The sequence below is a fragment of the Anas acuta genome, chromosome Z (genome assembly GCF_963932015.1).
Source record: "Anas acuta chromosome Z, bAnaAcu1.1, whole genome shotgun sequence".
In the NCBI taxonomy this organism is placed as follows: domain Eukaryota; kingdom Metazoa; phylum Chordata; class Aves; order Anseriformes; family Anatidae; genus Anas; species Anas acuta.
The window spans coordinates 65,746,933-65,766,697 of NC_089017.1; the positions used below are offsets into that span (position 1 = coordinate 65,746,933).

The 19,765-nt window shown below is 40.5% G+C and overlaps 2 protein-coding genes across 2 annotated transcripts in view; one reads left to right on the forward strand and one right to left on the reverse strand.

Moving 5' to 3' along the window:
- The window catches only part of IFT74 (intraflagellar transport 74), a 41,759-nt gene extending 41,300 nt beyond the window's left edge, over nt 1–459 (reverse strand). Inside the window, exon 1 of the mRNA XM_068667923.1 lies at nt 94–459. Within this exon, the coding sequence (XP_068524024.1) occupies nt 94–210 (117 nt within the window). The 5' untranslated portion in view covers nt 211–459. The remainder of the gene's footprint in view (nt 1–93) is intronic.
- Nucleotides 460–568: 109 nt separating this feature from the next.
- On the forward strand, nt 569–19,381 carry PLAA (phospholipase A2 activating protein). The gene is made up of 14 exons (XM_068667921.1): nt 569–827; nt 1,329–1,522; nt 3,215–3,315; nt 3,402–3,522; nt 3,843–4,010; nt 5,033–5,168; nt 5,680–5,849; nt 6,761–6,918; nt 7,873–8,092; nt 10,161–10,229; nt 11,729–11,800; nt 12,467–12,568; nt 15,944–16,108; nt 17,598–19,381. Exons 1-14 carry the CDS (start codon nt 676–678, stop codon nt 18,161–18,163), a joined length of 2,394 nt encoding a protein of 797 aa, XP_068524022.1. The 5' UTR covers nt 569–675; the 3' UTR covers nt 18,164–19,381.
- Nucleotides 19,382–19,765: the final 384 nt, after the last annotated feature.

A 19,765-nucleotide genomic window follows, 5' to 3' on the forward strand; every position in this document is an offset into this window, starting at 1 on the left:
TCTCTCCGGTCATGGAGACTAGATACCAAAAAGACACCAAAAAAGATACCAAAGTTGACATTCAACATTTTTTTTTTTTTTTTTTAAACATACCCCTGTTCCTATCCTGGTTGCTGATGGAGTCCGTGACGAAGAGGCCGGCCGTGCTGCCAGCCCCATTCCTGCTCTCGACGAGGGCCGAGCTACGGGCGGCCTGTGACCACTGGCCATATTTTGTGGCCTTTGGGACCCCTCCCTGGAGGGCAGGGTAACAGCCCTTTCACGTGGAAAGCTGGCTTGGGGCGACCAGAGGCCGACTCGTTAAAGATTTAATTCTCCCCCCTCACAATAGCTGAACAAACACCCTGCGGGACGCCTGGGGCACGGCCGGCCCCTGGCCCCCGCTGTCCCCGTCCCCCTCAGCATGCCGCCGCCATGTCGCGCACCGCCACGGGTCTCCCAGCAACACCGCCAACACCCCCCCCATCAAACTACAACTCCCATGCTGCCTCGCGGCGGCAGCGCAGCCTCTTCCACCCTCCGCGCGTCGCGTTGCCTGCTGGGACTTATAGTTCCAGCTCCTCCCCGCCGCCGGCACCGCGGGCGGGCTCCTCTTCCGGCGCGGAGCGCGGCGCGTTCCGGCAGTGGCGGCGGGCGGGTAGCTGCTGCGTCAGGGCCTCCGCCGCTCTCACGGCCATGGCGGGCGACGTCGGCGGCGCCTACCGGCTGCGCTGCTCGCTGCCCGGCCACCAGCAGGACGTGCGCGGCCTCGCCCGAGGCATCTTCCCCGACGGCGGCTTCGTCTCCGTCTCCCGCGACCGCACGGCGCGGCTCTGGGCTCCCGACGGGTGCGTGGGGAGGGGGGGGGGTGGGGGCAGGTCTCACAAATGCAGCTGCGTGTGGTGAAATTGTGGTTAAATGCATAATGGTACCTGGAGGTGGTGCCTGGACGCTGGGCTGGTGGGAGGTGTCCCCCCACCCCCCTCCACGGCAAGGGGTTGGAACTGGGTGGCCTTTAAGGTCCCTTCCAACCCAAACTGCGCTGTGATCCTGTGAAATTGGGGGCACGGTGTTTGCAACTGAGCAGTAAGCAGCAAAATGAAGTTATGCCAGGGTTCTGTGACTGGAAAAAAAATACATGGAGAGCTTTAAACACTGCTTTTTGGCCTGGAATGCTGGAGGGCAGTTTTTCTCCAAGTTTTCATTCTTTCTAGGTCATCCAGAGTAAGCACGCTGCAAGGATAGTTACTAATTCAAGAGCTGGAGTATAAAATGCCCGTTGTAGTTCCGTGCCTCAAAATAAGTGCTTTTTCTGTCATGACTCTCAACTGATTATTGCATATGTTTAGTCTTAACAGGGGTTTTACTGAAATGCACTGTATGCGTGGCCACTCAAATTTTGTATCTTGTGTGTGCATCATACCTCCAAGTGACCTCTATCCTCGTGGGCTGATTGCAACTGGTGGCAATGATCATAATATTTGCATTTTCACAGTTGACAGCACAGCTCCCCTTTACGTCCTTAAGGGTCATAAGAATGCAGGTATGTAGTAATATTTCTTTTGAGTTTATTATATAAACGTTAATGTGGTTCATTAGACAGGAAATGAAGTTGTAAAACTCAATTGTGATTTCTTTGATACTTAATGTACCTAACTTTCTGATTATGGCTTGCGTAAAATAGCTTTTTTTATAATTTCATTTCACACAGTGACAGCTTGTCACAATGACTTCTGAGTTAACACTGATCAGTGTTTGAGCATTTGCAGCAATTCACAGAATGGTGGCCCTGTTGTCAAGGGTTGAAGCAGTTAATTTCATCTTCTATGAAGTAAGATATATACATATATATAAAAATACACAGAAATAGAAGAAGCGAGCTTCCTAAATAAAAAAATGTTCACTGCCCTTTTCATTATCTAAATGGGGATCTCATATTAATTGGTGCTTTAAATATGTGGTGAAGCCTAAAAGGTCACTGCAGAAACTTCATCTCTTTAGTCAGGTCAGTGCAGCGTGTAACATATTAAACCGATAACTTTTCTTGAGCCATCAAATAAAAGGTTGAGCAATTTTCACAGTAGCATGCTAAGGTTATTTTTTCATGAGCTGATCTGGTATATTAAAGACCTTTGAACAGCATCATCCCTTAGTTATGGGGTGTCAGAAGTAATCACTTCAAGACTGGAAGGTTTTGGGTCTCTTTTACTATATTAAAGAAGGGCTCTTGAGACCAGCTTGAAAGTAACATGGAAAGTAACACAGCACCAAAAATTTCTGTCTCTGCATTATAAGTTTCTTGATCTGCGCTGAGAAAAAGGTAAAATGATACCAGAATAATGTCAGTGTGTCAGAAGGTATGGAATAATTTACACTCTATAAAAGGAAACCTAGGATGATTGAGTAGATAAAAGAATAGTTGGCATGTTCCCTCCAGAGGTACAAAAAGGGATGAGGCATTATATGAGGTATGTATGGATTCCATTACAAGAAAGTATTTGAGGCAATTCTTACAGTAATGCAAAACATTAAAAAAAAGGAAAATCAGATTACAGAGTCAAGAAACAAAAGGCCATGCTTTCTTTTTTGAATTTTCAGATGGACAGTGAATTCTGTTTATGGCTTATATAGTTTTGTATACATTGTATAGTTTTTATTGTTGTTACTTTGTATAGTTTTTATTGTGCTTTATTAGCACTATTCCTTTTCAGTTTTATAGCTCTGCATTAGCAGAGCATTTGCAAATCATATCCCTGTTAAGTAAATCTTCAAATATTAGTACAGTTTCTCGGTGGTATGATTTTGCCATCCAAGAAGAAGAGTGAAGTATTTTTGGTATGAAGTCTTGTTCTGTGAGGACATAACCCGATAATGTTGATGAAATCTTGACTTTGTTGGTAATCTTAAATCTAAATCCTTGTATTAATACTTTTTCTTGATTATCTGTGCTGCTTGTCAACATATTTTCTCTTGAGAAGAGATCAGGTACTGAAAGAAATTATGGAATATGAATGGTAAAAAGATTTGCAGTTTTGTCATCTGAAGTGAGGAGATTTTTAAGTGGTTCCATTCTAGGTTGCTGTACCTCTACACTTAATCTTTCCCTGAACTCCTCAATGCTAGGTATGCTTTTAATACCAAGCAGAAGTCCTTAAATAATTAATTTAAAATTGCTAGCATAAGATTTGCTACAGTGCAAGAGACGTGTCATTGTTGATCTGAATGTTTATTCCAGTTTGCAGCCTTTCATCTGGAAAATTTGGAACATTATTAAGTGGATCATGGGATACAACAGCCAAAGTCTGGTTGCATGACAGATGTATGATGACATTACAGGTATGAAGTTCTTCTGCATGAATATAAAATACATACTGACTTTTACAAGTCTAACAATATTGTTGTCCTTATGTTTCTTTTTTCAGGGTCACACAGCTGCAATATGGGCAGTGAAAATACTGCCTGAACAGGGATTAATGTTGACAGGTTCAGCTGACAAAACCATAAAGCTGTGGAAGGCAGGCAGATGTGAAAGAACATTCACTGGTAAATATTGTTGCAGTTAGTAGTTTCATCAAGATCTAAAAAAACAACAACAGAAAAAAAAAAAAACCTCAAAGCCTTATGTAAATTGAACCATTTTTAGGCAGAATTTCTAAAGTATCTCAGGTTGCCTGGAAATCACATCGCTTCTATAAGCATTGTACTTATTTCCACAGGATATTAAGCAATGACTTGCTTTTTTTTTTTTTTTTGAGTGCTTCCATAATGAAAATCAGTTATCAGTATATATAGGTGTGTGAAATGGTATGCTGCTGGTAATGGAAAGAAAAGCTGCATTAAATGTTTTCCTTTCTTTTACAAAGGACATGAAGATTGTGTGAGAGGGTTAGCCATTCTCAGTGAAATGGAATTCCTTTCCTGTGCTAATGATGCTAGTGTTCGAAGGTGGCACATCTCTGGCAAGTGTCTGCAGGTGTATTATGGACATACAAATTATATATACAGCATATCTGTTTTCCCTCATTGTAAAGGTAAGTTTATTTTTTGAGATTTAGCCCATATCGTTCCAAAATAAAATGGCAGATGAGGCATTCAGTAGTTCAGTGGAGCTGCCATAACCAAAGAACTCGGGTAGTGTTTCATTCACTTTTTTCTTTTTTTTTCCTTTTGTGTAAGTAATAAGAAATTTCTGTGATTGACAGAAAATCATGTCTCTGGCAGACTTGCTCTTTGAGGTGAGATGAAAGGTCCTAGATTAAACCTAATTATAAAGCTCAAGTGAAACTTTGGCAAACAAATGGACAAAATACCATCTGGGTTGCCACTTGTATTTCAGCACTGTTTCAGGGTGTTAAAATGGTTTGTGTGGCTTAGCAGTTTGACGTAATACAAATTTCAGTACTTGCACACGAAATTTTAAAAGTAGTTTATAAATAGTTTAGTTCAGGGATTTTCTTTATATGCCTTATGCATTTGTTTTTAGAGCTAGAGGTTTGGAGGTTCAGAACTGGCTGTTGCAGAAGAAATTCTAAGTCAGTGACCTTTGTGTAGTGTATGCGTACAAATGGACTTGCACATTTGTTCGGAGGGTAAAGTGAATGTGTAGGTATGACATGTGTACATCATAAATCTCTTCTGTCTTGAAACCCCTCGTAGAGGAGATGCCTGAAGTTCGGTCTCTGCTTTTGAGAATGCCTTATGCATGTTTCCTGAACTGTGGTACTCTGGAAGTGGTGTAAGACAAAATAATGATAGTTCCCAAGTTCTTTGTTTAAACAATTTGAAGGAGGAGGTGATCTTTTGTCACAATTTCGTACCCTGTCTGGCTGCTCAGTTTGCAATTCATGCACTTCTTTTTTTTTTTTTTTTTTTTTTGAGAAGATAGCTCTGCAGTGGCTTTCTTTTAGCTCTCTTCTTGTGATTGAGAGAAGTATTGAATTGTAGAAAAGTTCTTTTGCAATTTTAATTTTTAGATACTAAGTTGTAAAAAGGCATCTAATATCATAATACATGAAAATATGCTTTAAAAGATTTTTTATTTTTTCCTTTGCAGATTTTGTAACTACTGGAGAGGACAGATCTCTTAGAATATGGAAACAAGGGGAATGTGCTCAAACAATCAGACTCCCAGCTCAGTCTGTGTGGTGCTGCTGTGTGTTGGATAATGGTGACATTGTAGTTGGTGCAAGGTATCCAGGTTTTACTCTCAGTACATCTTGAAATCTAAATTTGCAAAACTCTGGGTGAAATTTTGTGCATCACTTTGATTTTCATTTCTGATTATATTTGAAAATACAGTCATGAAAGTGTGTGTGGGGATTAAATTTGTGCTATAATTCAGCCAAAAAGTCATTCTTTTGGTATTGAATTACACAGTTAAAGAGTAAGTTCCTTGGTAATGTGGTAAACTATGAGTAGACTGAGAATAGACTTACAGATACTGTATAAAGAACACATTCGATAGGCGTATCCTAATTTGACTTTAAAGCTGTACTACAGATTGGGTTTCAAGTTAACCCATGTAAGTCTTTCTATGGGCTTTTTTTAGCATGAGGGCAAATTCTTTTTATAAAAAAAAAATGCAGAGGGTTATTAGAAGTGATGATGGTTTCTCATGACATGGAAGTCACTATTAGAATGCATGTAATCATTTGCCATTTAAAATAATATTTCTTTTTGCATGTTTTTGTCTCTCTTCAGTGATGGATTTGTACGGGTGTTTACAGAGTCTTCGGAAAGAACAGCGAGTGCTGAGGAGATTCAAGCTTTTGAAAATGAGCTTTCCCAAGCATCCATTGACCCTAAAACTGGTGATTTAGGGGATATTAATGCTGAAGACCTTCCTGGAAAAGAACATCTTAAGGAACCTGGTAAGTTATGTTACCTCTGTTATGTCAGAGTTGCCTCTGGATCTTAGTTCTGAGGTACTGAAACTTTCCATAAATTCTGTGGTGGGGGGGAAGCTTTGACCATGTTCAATAGAGTTACAAGAGAAAACGGCTTGATTTTGCTCTGCTTTCCTTTCATCTCCTCTTTTGGAGTCAAGACTAGTTTAAATATTTAGGTGTGTGTGTCTGTATGTATACATCCTAACGTATACATGTGTGTTTTCTAGACTAAAGTGGCTAAAATACTTCTCTTACAAAATAACTTAGAAAAAACTCAGTTACAGGACACTGCAGTGTATTCAAGATGTTTTGGATCTATTATGCCGGCTGTGTCAATAATAAAAGACAGTCATGTACTTTGCAAAAGGACTAGAATTTTTTTCCTAAGGAAAAGTAGACAAATACTATGCTTTAGCTTTCATCTTGAAGAACAGTTTGTCTTGATCAACTCAGTTTACAGTTTCCAGGTACTCAGGAAGTTACTGAGGATACAGTTGGAAGCATTAGTAGTTAAGATTACTCTTAAATAGACAAACATTTTTCCCCAGGTGAAATAACCTCACCCCTTGGCTCTGATTGGCAAGTGGTATAAATCTTAAAATTGAAGCTTCCCATCTTGTTAGACCATGGGACAGTATCACCTTTCTTGATTGTCACCTCCCTGGGAAAATGGTGAACTTTTGAAATACTTAAGGACTGCTTTCATGGCTTAGTCTGGTGGCATATACCAGTACTGTAACCATAAAATGCTATTCACAGAATTTCCATTATTCTTGTTGTAACAAGTAGTATCTAGTTTTCTGTGCTGTGACCTCAAATCCTGGTGAACCATCTCTCCTAAAGTAAATCATACTCTTAGATTTCTTAAAACTGTTAAATATTCCTGTCTGCAGGAACAAGAGATGGACAGACACGGCTCATTAAAGACAATGGGAAAGTTGAAGCATATCAGTGGAGTGTTAGCGAAGGAAGATGGATAAAGATTGGTGATGTCGTTGGTTCTTCTGGAGCCACGCAACAAACATCTGGAAAGGTTTTATTTGAAGGAAAGGTATATACAACCTTTAATAAGCTTTACTCCTTTCAACATTAGATGTGTAATTTCACGTTTGAAAAAAAAAATAAATAATCCCTGTCTTTACTTAGCTAAAATGTAAATTAGGAAACAGGAATTTGTTGATACTTCTTTGTACGTCTTTGATCTATTAAAACCGAGAGGTAGAATTATGAATATTTTCTGTTTTACCTTTGAAATGCATTTTGTAAAACAAGCAAGCTAGCAGAAACAAATTACGTTGCAGAAAGGTCAACTGCCAGCTATTAAAGAAAGGGTCAAGATCTCTAGTATTTATTGTTAATACATTGTAAAGTTAGTTTTAACTGCCCTTCCAAAAGGAGAGAACCCTACAATGTAGAATGAGAGGTGCAAGGGTCACCTGAAATATTAGGTAGCAGGCTTCATGTGACTCTTTTCTTTGTCTTTTGAGAGTAAAGACAGATAAAAAGTAAACATTTCCTTTAGTGACGTGTACACAGATCTGTCTTGTGCCACCACTTAAAAAATGCCTTTCAGAGACTCATTTTCTCTTGTATGCTTTAAAGAAGTCTTAGGATTTGGTTCTTTTTTAGTAGTAGAAGTGTTTGTTCTGGCCTGAAGTTTTCTTGAGGCATCTGATGACCCTGTACCTCTTTAGGCAGCCACAGCTGACCATGAGTGTTACGTGATGCATTTTGTTACTTCGTAATATATCTGTACATAAATTGTCATGATCTATTGTTCTAGCCTGCTTTTCCTTAGATACAGAATTCTGGGAAGTGTAAGGTGCAGCTTCAGTGGCTTTTATTTCCAGCCTCTGTTGGAGACGGCTGTTGATACAATCTGCAAGTAGCATTATTAATGTTTTCAGGCTTAGCCCTGGGTCATTATTAGTCTGAGTGTGGTACATCTCTATGCCAAATGTGTTGACAAAGTTCTCATATGTTCTTGTTTTTATTCTACTTAAAGGAGTATGATTATGTTTTCACTATTGATGTAAATGAAAATGGACCTTCCTACAAACTGCCATACAACATAACTGATGATCCTTGGCTGACTGCATACAACTTCCTGCAAAAGAATGATCTAAATCCAATGTTTCTGGATCAGGTGGCCAAGTTTATAATGGACAACACTAAAGGACAAACACTGTTGAATACAAATACACAATTTTCAGATCCTTTTACAGGTAAAAATTTAACCTTCATGGTGCACAACGAAAAAGTTAAGTAACAAAGGGGTAAAGATGTGTAACATGTTATATTATGCACTGAGTTTCCCTGTAAGTATATTTCTTCACAAGGGTAGGGCATGAACATGGCAGAATAGCTTAGAGTATTTTGTACACTGTAGTGCAACTTGAAACCTATTATTGAGTATTTGACTAGCAGCTTGGATCATTTCACAAGCAGATGTCCAAGTCACAGAATGGCTGAGATTGGAAAGCTGCCTTCTGGAGGCCACCTGGTCTAACAGCCAAGCTCAGGCAGGACCACCTGGAGTCAGTTGTCTAGGTGCCTATTCAGTACCTCCAGCCTGGGAGACTCCACAGCTTCTCTAAGGAACCTCTTTCAGTGCTCAGTTACCTGAACAATGAGGAGGTATTTCCTGATGTTTGGACAGAACCTCCTGTGTTTCATTTCATGTCCATTGCCCCTTGTTCTGTCACTGGGCACCACTGAAAAGAGACTGACTTTGTCTTCTCTGCACCCTTGCTCTAGCTATTTATATACATTGCTGAGACTCCACCTGAGCCTCCTCCAGGCTGAATAGTTCCATCTCTCAAATCTTTCCTCATAAAAGAGATGCTTCAGCCATGATTCTCTTCATCATATTTGTGGCCCTTTGTTATGCTCTCCGTTATGTCCATGTTTCTCTTATACCAGGGAGCCCAGAACTGGACACAACACTTCAAACATGGCCTTCTCAGTGCTGAGTAGAAGGGGGAAGAATTATCTGCCTTCTCCTGCTGGTATTACTTTGCCTATCGCAGCCTGGGATACCATTAGCCTCCTTTGCAGTGTGGCCAGATCATGGGCTCATGTTCAATTTGGTGTCCATTTTCTGACAACCTGCTTTCAGTAGTCCCTAGCACATACTGGTGCTTGGTGGTTGTTCCTCCCTGGGTACAGGACTTAGTGTCAAACTTAAAAGAGGTTTCTAGCAGCCCTTATATCGAGACTGTCCAGATCTCTCTGGATGGTAAAATTGCCCTCTGGAGAATCATCCAATCCGCTCCTTTTTGTGTCATGTGCAAACTTGCTGAGGATACACTCCACCACATCATCCAGATCATTAATGAAGATGTGAAACAAGATCGAATCCAGTACTGGCATTTGGGGTACAGTGCTAGTTACTGGTTACCAGCTAGATGTCCTGCCAGTGAATACCAGCTTCTGGGCACATCTGTTCAGCCAGTTTTTAGTCCAACTCAGTCTGATCATCCAGATTTCAGTGTCCCAGTTCCTCAACTTCAACTTCCTGTATAGGACTTTCATGTCCTCAAATCATGGAGGGCATGGCACAGATAGATGTGACAAAAATGCAAAAACTTGTCAACACTGTGAGATATTTGTCAGATCAAATCTTTCAACAAAATGCTAATCAGGCTGGTTGTATTTTTCAGCCTAGGCTCAGTTTCCCAATGTAAGAAAATCCAACCTTCTATATTAGGGTAACAGGTAGCCAGATGCTGTTAAGGCAATGAAAGAAATACAAAAAATCAACTAGACAAAGGATGAAACTGAGTGAAATACATAAATGACCCTTTTTCAGACAGTGAATGAGAACTATAAAAAGTTAATTACCAGTTGAAATGTGCTAATTGATTGCATCCTGTCTATTGTATTACAAAATAAACCAGATTTGAACCAGTTTTACAAAGCTGAAGGCAGGAACAAAATGTGAAAATAATTCTAGATCTTACTCCTGCATTGAACTACAAATAAGAATACAGGCCGTTAGTCAGGTTCAAATGTATCTCATGGAACTGCAGTTGTATAAACATGCATATACCTTTGATTTGTCTGTGTCCAAATGCACAGTGTTTATATCCTAGAAAGCAAAGTTTGGGTCCTGAAATTGTTAGGAAGACTTTGTTCGATGTTGGCAAAACTGTGTGTGTGGAGGGGATTAAATTTGTCATAACACCACAATGAGACATGAGACATACTTGATGTTTTTAGCTTCATTTTTGAGTTGCATCTGTTTGAAAATATTAGTACTTTAGTAACATCAAGCGGTGTATGTTCCACCAGGTGCTGGACGTTATGTTCCAGGCTCTTCATCTGGATCAAGTACGGTACCTGGGGCAGATCCATTTACAGGTAATGTAAAATTCATACCTCTTACTGAAATTTGTCTTGCCAGCATTTAAGGTATGTTACAACATTCAGTTGCCGTGTGTTCGGCCCCAGAGCCCTGTTTGTTGCAGTGCTCCCTTTGGGGCAGCTGTGTGGGATAGACCGGTTAGGTGGTCTCCACTGGTGTGAAAAATGTCAAAGCCTGTCCAGACCTGTTTAGTAGAGGAGAGAGCTCTCTGCTTGTCTGGTCTGCCTCGTGCCACTCAGTCCTTTATAGTAGAGGACTAAGTTCTCAAACCTTATGTTTTGTCATCTCTTATATGCATGACCAGCTTGGGATTGGCTATTTTCGTAGAGTTATTTTTTTATTATTTTTTTAATTTTTTTATTTTTTATCCTATTACTCTTGTTATCTTATGTGGCTGTTACTGGTACCTTCCGTGCTAAATTTCAGTTTCCAACCCTTCCTGTCTTTGCTAGTTAAAAGCCCTTCTCATAGTGATGAGCCTGTTTACAAAGACACACTATCTTTCTTAATAGTTTTTGCTCCTTGGAGAGGGTCCTGTAATCATAGACTTGCCCTTGGGGCTCTTTAGCTGCTTGATACTCTCCAGGTCTTTCATGGCATTATAATTGATGCCTGGGTGGAAGAGTAGCAGGGGTAAAAATTTGAAGGCCTGGCAAGCTGTGTCAGTCTCTGTGACTTTCTGGATCCTGGTTCCTAGCAAACAACCAACCTCTCAAGGTAACAGGTCACATCAGTAGATATATATATCCATACCCTGCAGAAGGAGGCTGCCCACCACTGCTTGCCTTTCCAATTTCTGCAGATACTAGGTGCAGTCTCAGCTGGCTCTGTTCTCAAACACCCTTTTGGGTGTTTGTCCTCAACACTGCCAGGGCACAGTATCTGCTCTGCAGGTGCAGATCTACATATGGAGCAGAAGCCTTCCTGCTGTTGCCAAAAGACACGGTATTCCCCATCTTGACAGTCTTTCTCCATACCTCTTCCACTATGATCTCCAGCTGTCTTCTCCCTTGCATTTTGTGACTTGGGCTCTGTCTGCAGATACAAACACCTTGCCAGTCTCTTCTGAACTGATAGTTCACAGCCTTGTCACCTGTCCCTGCAGCTCCTTCACCTGAGGACTCAGCACCACATCCAAAACCCAGCTCCTTGAGGAGATGCTAACAGTATCCCAGGCAGAGGGAGAGGCCAGACCTGGGCATCAGCACCGTCTGCCTGCACCAAGGGTTTTGGCACCAGTGGTGCCAGGGAGCACGACAGAATGTCTCTCAGCAGCGGGTCACTTAGCTTGTGCGTGCTGCCACTGCCAGCACCATGCTTACACATGCATTCAGATAAAATCCTTAAATTTCAGGAAGAGTTGAAGGACTTCTTTTTAATTATTATAGAGCAGAATAACACCCTTAGTAGTGATATTTCAAAACTAGTGGCTGAAAGTAGGTATGTTACCTCTTTACCACTGGTGGTGTTTAAAAAGTCTAACCTCCCCATTCAGGTGCTGGTCGCTATGTTCCTGGATGCGCATCAAATGCAGTAGCCCCAATGGGTGGGGTTGATCCATATACAGGTAAGAAATGAGGCCTGTTTATAAAATGCAACACTGATCTCTTTTTTTTTTTCTTTTGACATGAATTCTATGCTGTTGCAAATTTATGTTTAATTAAGCATAATGAGCAGATTGAAACCAATTATTTTAGAAATTACTGAGAAAATAAGGGGAATAAAGCCTTTTACATGTAGGAATCAGAGAATCAGAATACCCTGAGTCAGAAGGACCCATTGTATCTACCTCCCATCTCATCCAAAAATAAAATCTGAGTGCTTCTTGAGTCCAAATGCTTCTTGAGCTCCAGCAGCTCGGTGCCGTGACCGCTGCCCTGGGGAGCCCATCCCAGTGCCCGACCCCCTCTGGGTGCAGACCCTTTCCCTAACGCCCAGCCTGACCCTGCCCTGTCCCAGCGCCGTGCCGTTCCCTTGGGTCCTCTCGCTGTCCCCAGGGAACAGAACTCAGCACCTGCCCCTCCACTCCCCTTCCGTGGAAGCTGCAGACTCAGTCTCCTTGTCTCTAAGCTGAAAGCAAGTGATGCCAGAGGTCCTCGTGCATCTTCCCCTCCAGTACCCTTCACCATCATTGTTACTCTCCTTTGGACACCATCTAGACTTACTAGTAGGGTATTGTTCTATGTCAAACACTTTGATATGCTGTTGAACTTCTTTTATTTCCTTTATGTAGGAACGGGCGCTTACCAATCTGCTGCAGCAAAAGCTGAAAATATTTATTTCCCGAAGAAAGATGCTGTCACCTTTGACCAGGCAAATCCTACACAGATACTGGGTCAGTATTTTAATTTCAAGGATGGCTTTTTTGTTTTTGTTTGAAGTGACTTAATTTTTGATCTTTTCAAAAAGCTCAATTATTTCCTATGGCTTTCCTACTCATTCTCAGTTTTGACTTTTTAAAATTACATTAATTACTTTAATGATTTGAAGGCTTAGGAATACAATTAATTTTCAGAAGAACTCCTATCTAATGCAGAATATAATTTCTTTTCCTCCGTTAGCTTATGTCTGCTGTTCCATGTCTTGTTTACCAAGCTGGTACATTTGAACACTGAGCATTTTTTTTCAGCTTCTGGATATGTGCATCATATGCAGTCCCTTTCTGGTTTTGCACATGAAAGTTTCAGTTCACTAGGTTGCCATACAGTGTAATCTAAGCTGTGTTAAAGTGAGGCATTCTGCAGTTTCACAAGTTCAGAGGGTCTCTTCTGTATTTAAGCAGAACATTTAGCATTACAGAAAAAGAAAATAGTGTATAGTAATACTACGCACTTCACACAGAATCACACAGAATTTCTAGGTTGGAAGAGACCTCAAGATCATCGAGTCCAACCTCTGACCTAACGCTAACAGTCCCCACTAAACCATATCCCTAAGCTCTACATCTAAACGTCTTTTAAAGACTTCCAGGGACGGTGACTCCACCACCTCCCTGGGCAGCCTGTTCCAGTGTCTAACAACCCTTTCAGTAAAGAAGTTCTTCCTAACATCTAACCTAAAACTCCCCTGGCGCAACTTAAGCCCATTCCCCCTCGTCCTGTCACCAGGCACGTGGGAGAACAGGCCAACCCCCACCTCACTACAGCCTCCTTTAAGGTATCTGTAGAGAGCGATAAGGTCGCGCCTGAGCCTCCTCTTCTCCAGGCTGAACAAGCCCAGCTCCCTCAGCCGCTCCTCGTAGGACTTGTTCTCCAGGCCCCTCACCAGCTTCGTCGCCCTTCTCTGGACCCGCTCAAGCACCTCGATGTCCTTCTTGTAGCGAGGGGCCCAAAACTGAACACAGTATTCGAGGTACGGCCTCACCAGAGCCGAGTACAGTGGGACGATCACCTCCCTAGCCCTGCTGGTCACACTGGTTCTGATACAAGCCAGGATGCCGTTGGCCTTCTTGGCCACCTGAGCACACTGATGGCTCATATTCAGCCGACTATCAACCATCACTCCCAGGTCCTTCTCTGCCTGGCAGCTTTCCAACCACTCAGCTCCCAGCCTGTAGTTCTGCTTGGGGTTATTGCATCCCAGGTGCAGGACCCGGCACTTGGCCTTGTTGAACTTCATGCAGTTGACCTCAGCCTATCCAGATCCTCCTGCAGAGCCTTCCTACCCTCGAGCAGATCAACACACGCACCTAGCTTGGTGTCATCTGCAAACTTACTGAGGGTGCACTCAATGCCCTCGTCCAGATCATTGATGAAGATATTAAAGAGGACCGGCCCCAGCACCGAGCCCTGGGGAACGCCAGTAGCGACTGGCCTCCAACTCGACTTGACTCCATTTACCACGACTCTTTGGGCCCGGCTATCCAGCCAGTTTCTAACCCAACGAAGCGTGCGCCAGTCCAAGTCAAGAGCAGCCAGTTTCTTGAGAATGCTGTGGGAGACGGTGTCAGAAGCCGTGCTGAAGTCAAGGTAGACCACATCCACAGCCTTTCCGTCATCCACCCAGCGCGTCACTTTGTCATAGAAGGAGATCAGGTTCGTCAAGCACGATCTGCCTTCCATAAACCCATGCTGACTGGGCCTGATCACCTGCTTGCCCTGCAAGTGCCGCATGATGACTCTCAAGAGGATCTGCTCCATGAGCTTCCCTGGTACTGAGGTCAAACTGACTTCTGATAAATGTTGCTGTTGCCTTCTATTTCTCCCTCTTTCCCCATCTTTATTGCTATTCTACAGTCTCTTCTGTACTTCCCATAGCTATTCTACAGAATCTGTACCATCTGTCTTCAGTTTGTTTCACTGTGTTTCTGTGGAGTGCTTTAGTATGATTATGTATACTAGTTTGCATCCACAGTGCAGGAAAACACAGTACCTGCCTTGAATCTCCACATTAAAATTCTTTTACTAATTTTTTTTCCATTTTTTCCTTCCTTCTCTCCGCTTTATATGCAGAACTTGAAAATGTTATAGGTAGTCTGATGAGTAAACTTAAGAACTGCTTTTTAAAAAACATATACCTTCACCTTTATCCAACTTCTTGAAGAGGACAGGCTGCTGACCGTTTTTTCTATTGTCCTACATATTGTTCAGGATTCGTTTTCTATTTAAAAGTATTGGTCAGTCTTCAGTTTGTCATACCCTCTTTCTCTGTATTCTTTATGGTGGGCAGGTATATGCTTGTTCAGGGTGATAAGAGATTCACAAACTTTATTTTTTTTTAAAATTGTCACTAATAAAAAGATCTAGCCTCCTCCTAGTTTTGCTTACATTTCGCAGTAAAACTTTGTCCAGAACTTACTAAGAAGGAGAACTTCAAGAATGGTTGACTTCCATATTCTGTTGCAGCAAAGCAGCGACTTTTATTTAATCCCCAAAACATACTGCAGTTGTTTATTTCTGTTCGGTGTTCTTCAGGGATAATTAAGTATAGACCTTTTTTTAGGCTTGAAATCTGATAACTACATTTACTGAGTTTCCTGCAGTCCTATAACAGTGCATGGTTAAATACATTTGTAAATATAGCTGGACAGGGCTAGATTTAATAGCTGTATGTTTTTTTCATAATGGGCAAACAGTTCACTTTTGTGCATGCTTTAAGACTCATTACATGAAGGTGTACTAATGTAATATTGCCTGCTGGCATGTTTATTGATTATGGCCCTCATCAATTCTGGAAAAACCACAATTGCCAGGTGCTCAATGCTGTACATTATAATACTACTTCCAAGACTTGAATTTTAATTTAGATTGAAGCTTGAATACATGACAAGGTGCAATCATGTTTTGCGTGTGGCACTTAAGCAAATGAAACTACAAATACTGATCACACTATCCTGATACATTTCTTTCAATAGTTTGTTTCTACTCCCTAATCGTAAAGAAGAATCACATTTCAGTTTTGACAGCTATTGGTCTTAGGATGCTTTTCTGCATCTGTGCCTACACATAGGCTAAGATGGGAATATTGAATGATGATATTATGATAATGATTCAATATTGAAGAAGCTTTATAGTAGCACCTGTTGTGATGATTAAACTTAAAATTAGAAACATGATGAAATGATGAGAAGTAATGTTTCATGAAAGACTTTCAAACAATCTTAATAGTTGTAACTTCTTTTTGAAGTGTTTCATAGCGTAGTATTTTACTGAAGATCTGGATTTGTTAAGCTGTAATGTCAGAAAACTGTACCTTTCTATTGGTCTTACAGGCAAACTAAAGGAACTTAATGGTACTGCAACTGAAGAACAAAAGCTTACAGAAGATGACTTGATAATGCTAGAAAAGTTATTGTCTGCAACATGTAACAGCTCTGCAGAAACGCCTACACCACAACAACTTCAAACGTTATGGAGAGCGGTTAACTGGCCAGAAGGTAGACACTTGAAATTATTTTTTATATTGTTTCATCGGTACTTCCACCATGAACCAGAACACTATTGCTCTCTGTTACAGTCTGCCTCCTAGAGTCTATAACCCAAACAGAACCCAGAAGAGGACATACAGTTATTTACAGAACGGAGAATTGGTAGTTAGCAGTCAGTTTGCTTTTGTTGGCACAACAGTAAAGATAAAAGAGACACCTGATACAAACATCGATTGCAGTTATTTCATTAGTAGGAGCTTCCTCAAGACAGAGCTGTGAAACTTATTAGGAAGTAGTGCAAAGAAGTGCAAAGTTGGAGTCCTAACTTGCTATCAAATGAGAGATTAAATTACAGAGGTAAATTATAGGAAAAAGAAATATCTCAAATGTGTATCTTGTTTAGTATGGTGGAAGTTGGAAGTTTCTGAAGTTAGTTTATGTGGTCTGGATTACTGAAATAACATTCTTTGACGAATGCAAGTGGAGGTGATTTGATTTAATAACATAACATTTTCAGTACTGATGGACCAGTTGGAAAGGCTATTTTGTTTGTAAATATTCTGGAAAAAAAGGATGTGTTGCATGTACAGATAGCTAAATATGCAGTTTAAAATGAACTGCTTTCTTAAAATGGAGGTTAAAAGTTTATTAACAGGAAGAATACTGTTTTTATTAAAACTTGCTGTTCATCGGATAACATTACTTAAGCTATATTCTGTAGCGCTGGGAACTGGTGGTGGCTAATGTCTTCATATCAGACTTTATATTGTACAAAGTCTTAATTCTCAACGTGCTGCATATCTGCAGGAAAAACTGCTCAGTGGGTAGCTCAGCAGGTTCAGCTTCCTAGCTATGTTTGTAAGCTTGGGATAGTGGTGGTAGCCATGAAGAGCCAAATATATTTGAAATTCAGAGAAGTTGAGAGGAACTACTGAACAAACTAAATTTAGGTTCCTTAATGATATCCAGCTGATCAGTTGAGAATATCTTTTATTTTTTTTCTAAGTTATATCCAAAAGCTGAAGATAGCCTAAAAGCATCGTTCTCCTGCAGACAGTTCTGTAGTTACACTAAACTGTAAGATACAGAGTGAGGACAAATTGATATGCTGCCTGTACAGGACTATTCAGTAACTGAGTTAAGTTTTGAGAAACGTTTTTGGATTAGTCACTATGCGTATTTTGTGTTCAGCGTTTGCCTTCAGCATTAGTGATCAGCTTTTAGGAAAGATTTCTAAGACTTGTTTGAAAAGAACTGTGTCAATCTGAAGGAACATATTTTTTTCTGTCATTACTGGAAGTATTAGTAGCATGGTTTGTCAGTGCGACCTTTTTATGACTTTTTGATAATTTGTGGTTTATCTGACTCTTTCTGCATGAAACTGTTACTGTCTGTTCTGAAAGCTAGGGATTTAAGAGTATCTCCAACAGAAATAAACTCACCAGCATGTTTGCACATAATGCAATTCTAATACTAAAACATTTTTTTTGTTTCTTAGATATTGTCTTTCCAGCCCTAGACATTCTTAGATTGTCTGTCAGGCATCCCACTGTGAATGCGAACTTCTGTGGTGAAAAGGATCATGTGCAATTTATCCGCCTTCTCCTCAAATTTCTGAACCCTGGAGGAAAGCAAGCAAACCAGCTGTTGACACTTAGAGCTCTTTGCAATTGCTTTGTCAACCAGGCAGGCCAGAAGCTTTTGATGGAACAGAGGGATGAAATAATGACACAAGCAATAGAAGTTGCGTCAGGCAATAATAAGAATATCCACATTGCATTTGCCACACTGACGTTGAACTATGCTGTATGTTTACATAAAGTCAACAACACTGAGGGCAAAGTTCAATGTTTATCAGTTATCAACACAGTTATGGAAGTTGTTCAAGATCTTGAAGCTGTTTTTAGACTGCTTGTGGCTCTGGGGACGCTAATCAGTGATGATACAAATGCTGTGCAGTTAGCTAAGTCTCTTGGAGTTGACTCCCAAATAAAAAAATATGCCTCTGTATCAGAACCGGCTAAAGTAAAGGAATGCTGTAGGTTTGTTCTTAATCTGCTGTAATTGTGTTAATTAGCACTTGGGAAATACAGTGTATGCAGAATATAACTGAGAAAATACTGTGGATGACTTGATTTGTTGTGGGTTACAGAGCAAATAAAACTTTTTACACTGTTTTTCATTTGACTGCTTTTCTGAAGTCTGCAGTGCACGGGATCTTTGCAGGAAGCCCTTCTGTTATGGCTCAGATTGAAATAGATCTGCAAGTGCTTAAAGGTCATCTAGATGTGATCCAGTGATACCATCTCATCTGCACCCAAGCCAAGTTTCCCCAATTCAGTGTAAGGACTGTTTCTTGACCACGGTGTTTGGCAGCAGAGAAGGAGCCCTGAGAGCTGTTAAGTTCAATGGTGCTCTTCATCACTTTATTAGTTATCACTGGCTGTATTAACTCTGGTCAAATATGCTAGTAAGGAAGTGGCATTCGTGTAATTTTCCATCATCTTTTTTCTACTTCCTTATAAAACCTAATAGGGCTCTTCCTGTATCTTTTTTTTTTTTTTTTTTTTTCTAAACCTAGAAATAGGTGGCTTTTTGAGGGGTAGAACATTGAACTGATGTATAGACATAGTGCTTCAGTGATAAGTGAATATCTTGTTTGCAAAATTTCCTAAACCTCTACAAGTCTTTTACATGACTTCAGCTTTTAATGCACAAGAACATCTTACTAGTATAGCAACAGTCTTATTTTAAAGTATGGCAGAATATATTTAGACAATAAAAAATGGGTTATGTTGAGAGTGGGAGGGAAACTTAGGTGTAGGGTACAGACAACTGTGGAAACTAGAAATGTGCAGTTAAATTTTATGAAGTAGCTTTAACAATACCTGTGGTGAATTTGAAAAGGGGAGATATTTTACGGGTCTTCCAGCAGATCTAAGATGTTCACTTTGAAAAGGGGATATTATTTTTTACTAGTCATTCCAACTCTATCTGCTTAAAATTTAGTAAGATTACTAGTGACAATTTCTGTTTTCCTATGCATATTTTTGTGCCTGAAGGATTGAAAAACTGCATATATTACACTTTTGTTTAGGGTTAAGATGAAGCTAGGATGGTCAGTGTTCCGCATGTCTCTTAAGAAAAATAAAAGATTTAAAATAAGTTGCATTTTATATAGACTAAGGGATGGGAAACATGGAGAAATGGCATATGAGCTCTTCATCACAATACTTGTCTGCATCAGCTGTGCCAGCTATGAAAGGTGTTGTGACCAAGAGCCTTTTTTTTCCCCTCAATCTCCACTAAAGTATATGAATTACTATGTGACTTCCAGCAAACCTTGTTTGCCGGATCTATGTATACACATACTCAGCTCTGTAGTTGCACTCTTGTGTCATTACAGTTCTGATGGATTTTCAGATACATACCCTTGTCAACAGCCTTGATCATGGCCTTAGCCACCATTTATTCATGTTTGATCCATTGTGGGCTCAAGCATGAGACACTCCATGACATCATTCAGGATTTACAGTGCTTACCAATAGGGGGGAAAAAAACAAAAAAAAAAACACCTTCCTAGGAAACTCTGAAACTATCCTAAGAAACTATCTTCAGGAAATATTTCTGTGAAATGATGTGCCTGTCTGTTGAATTTTGGTTGCC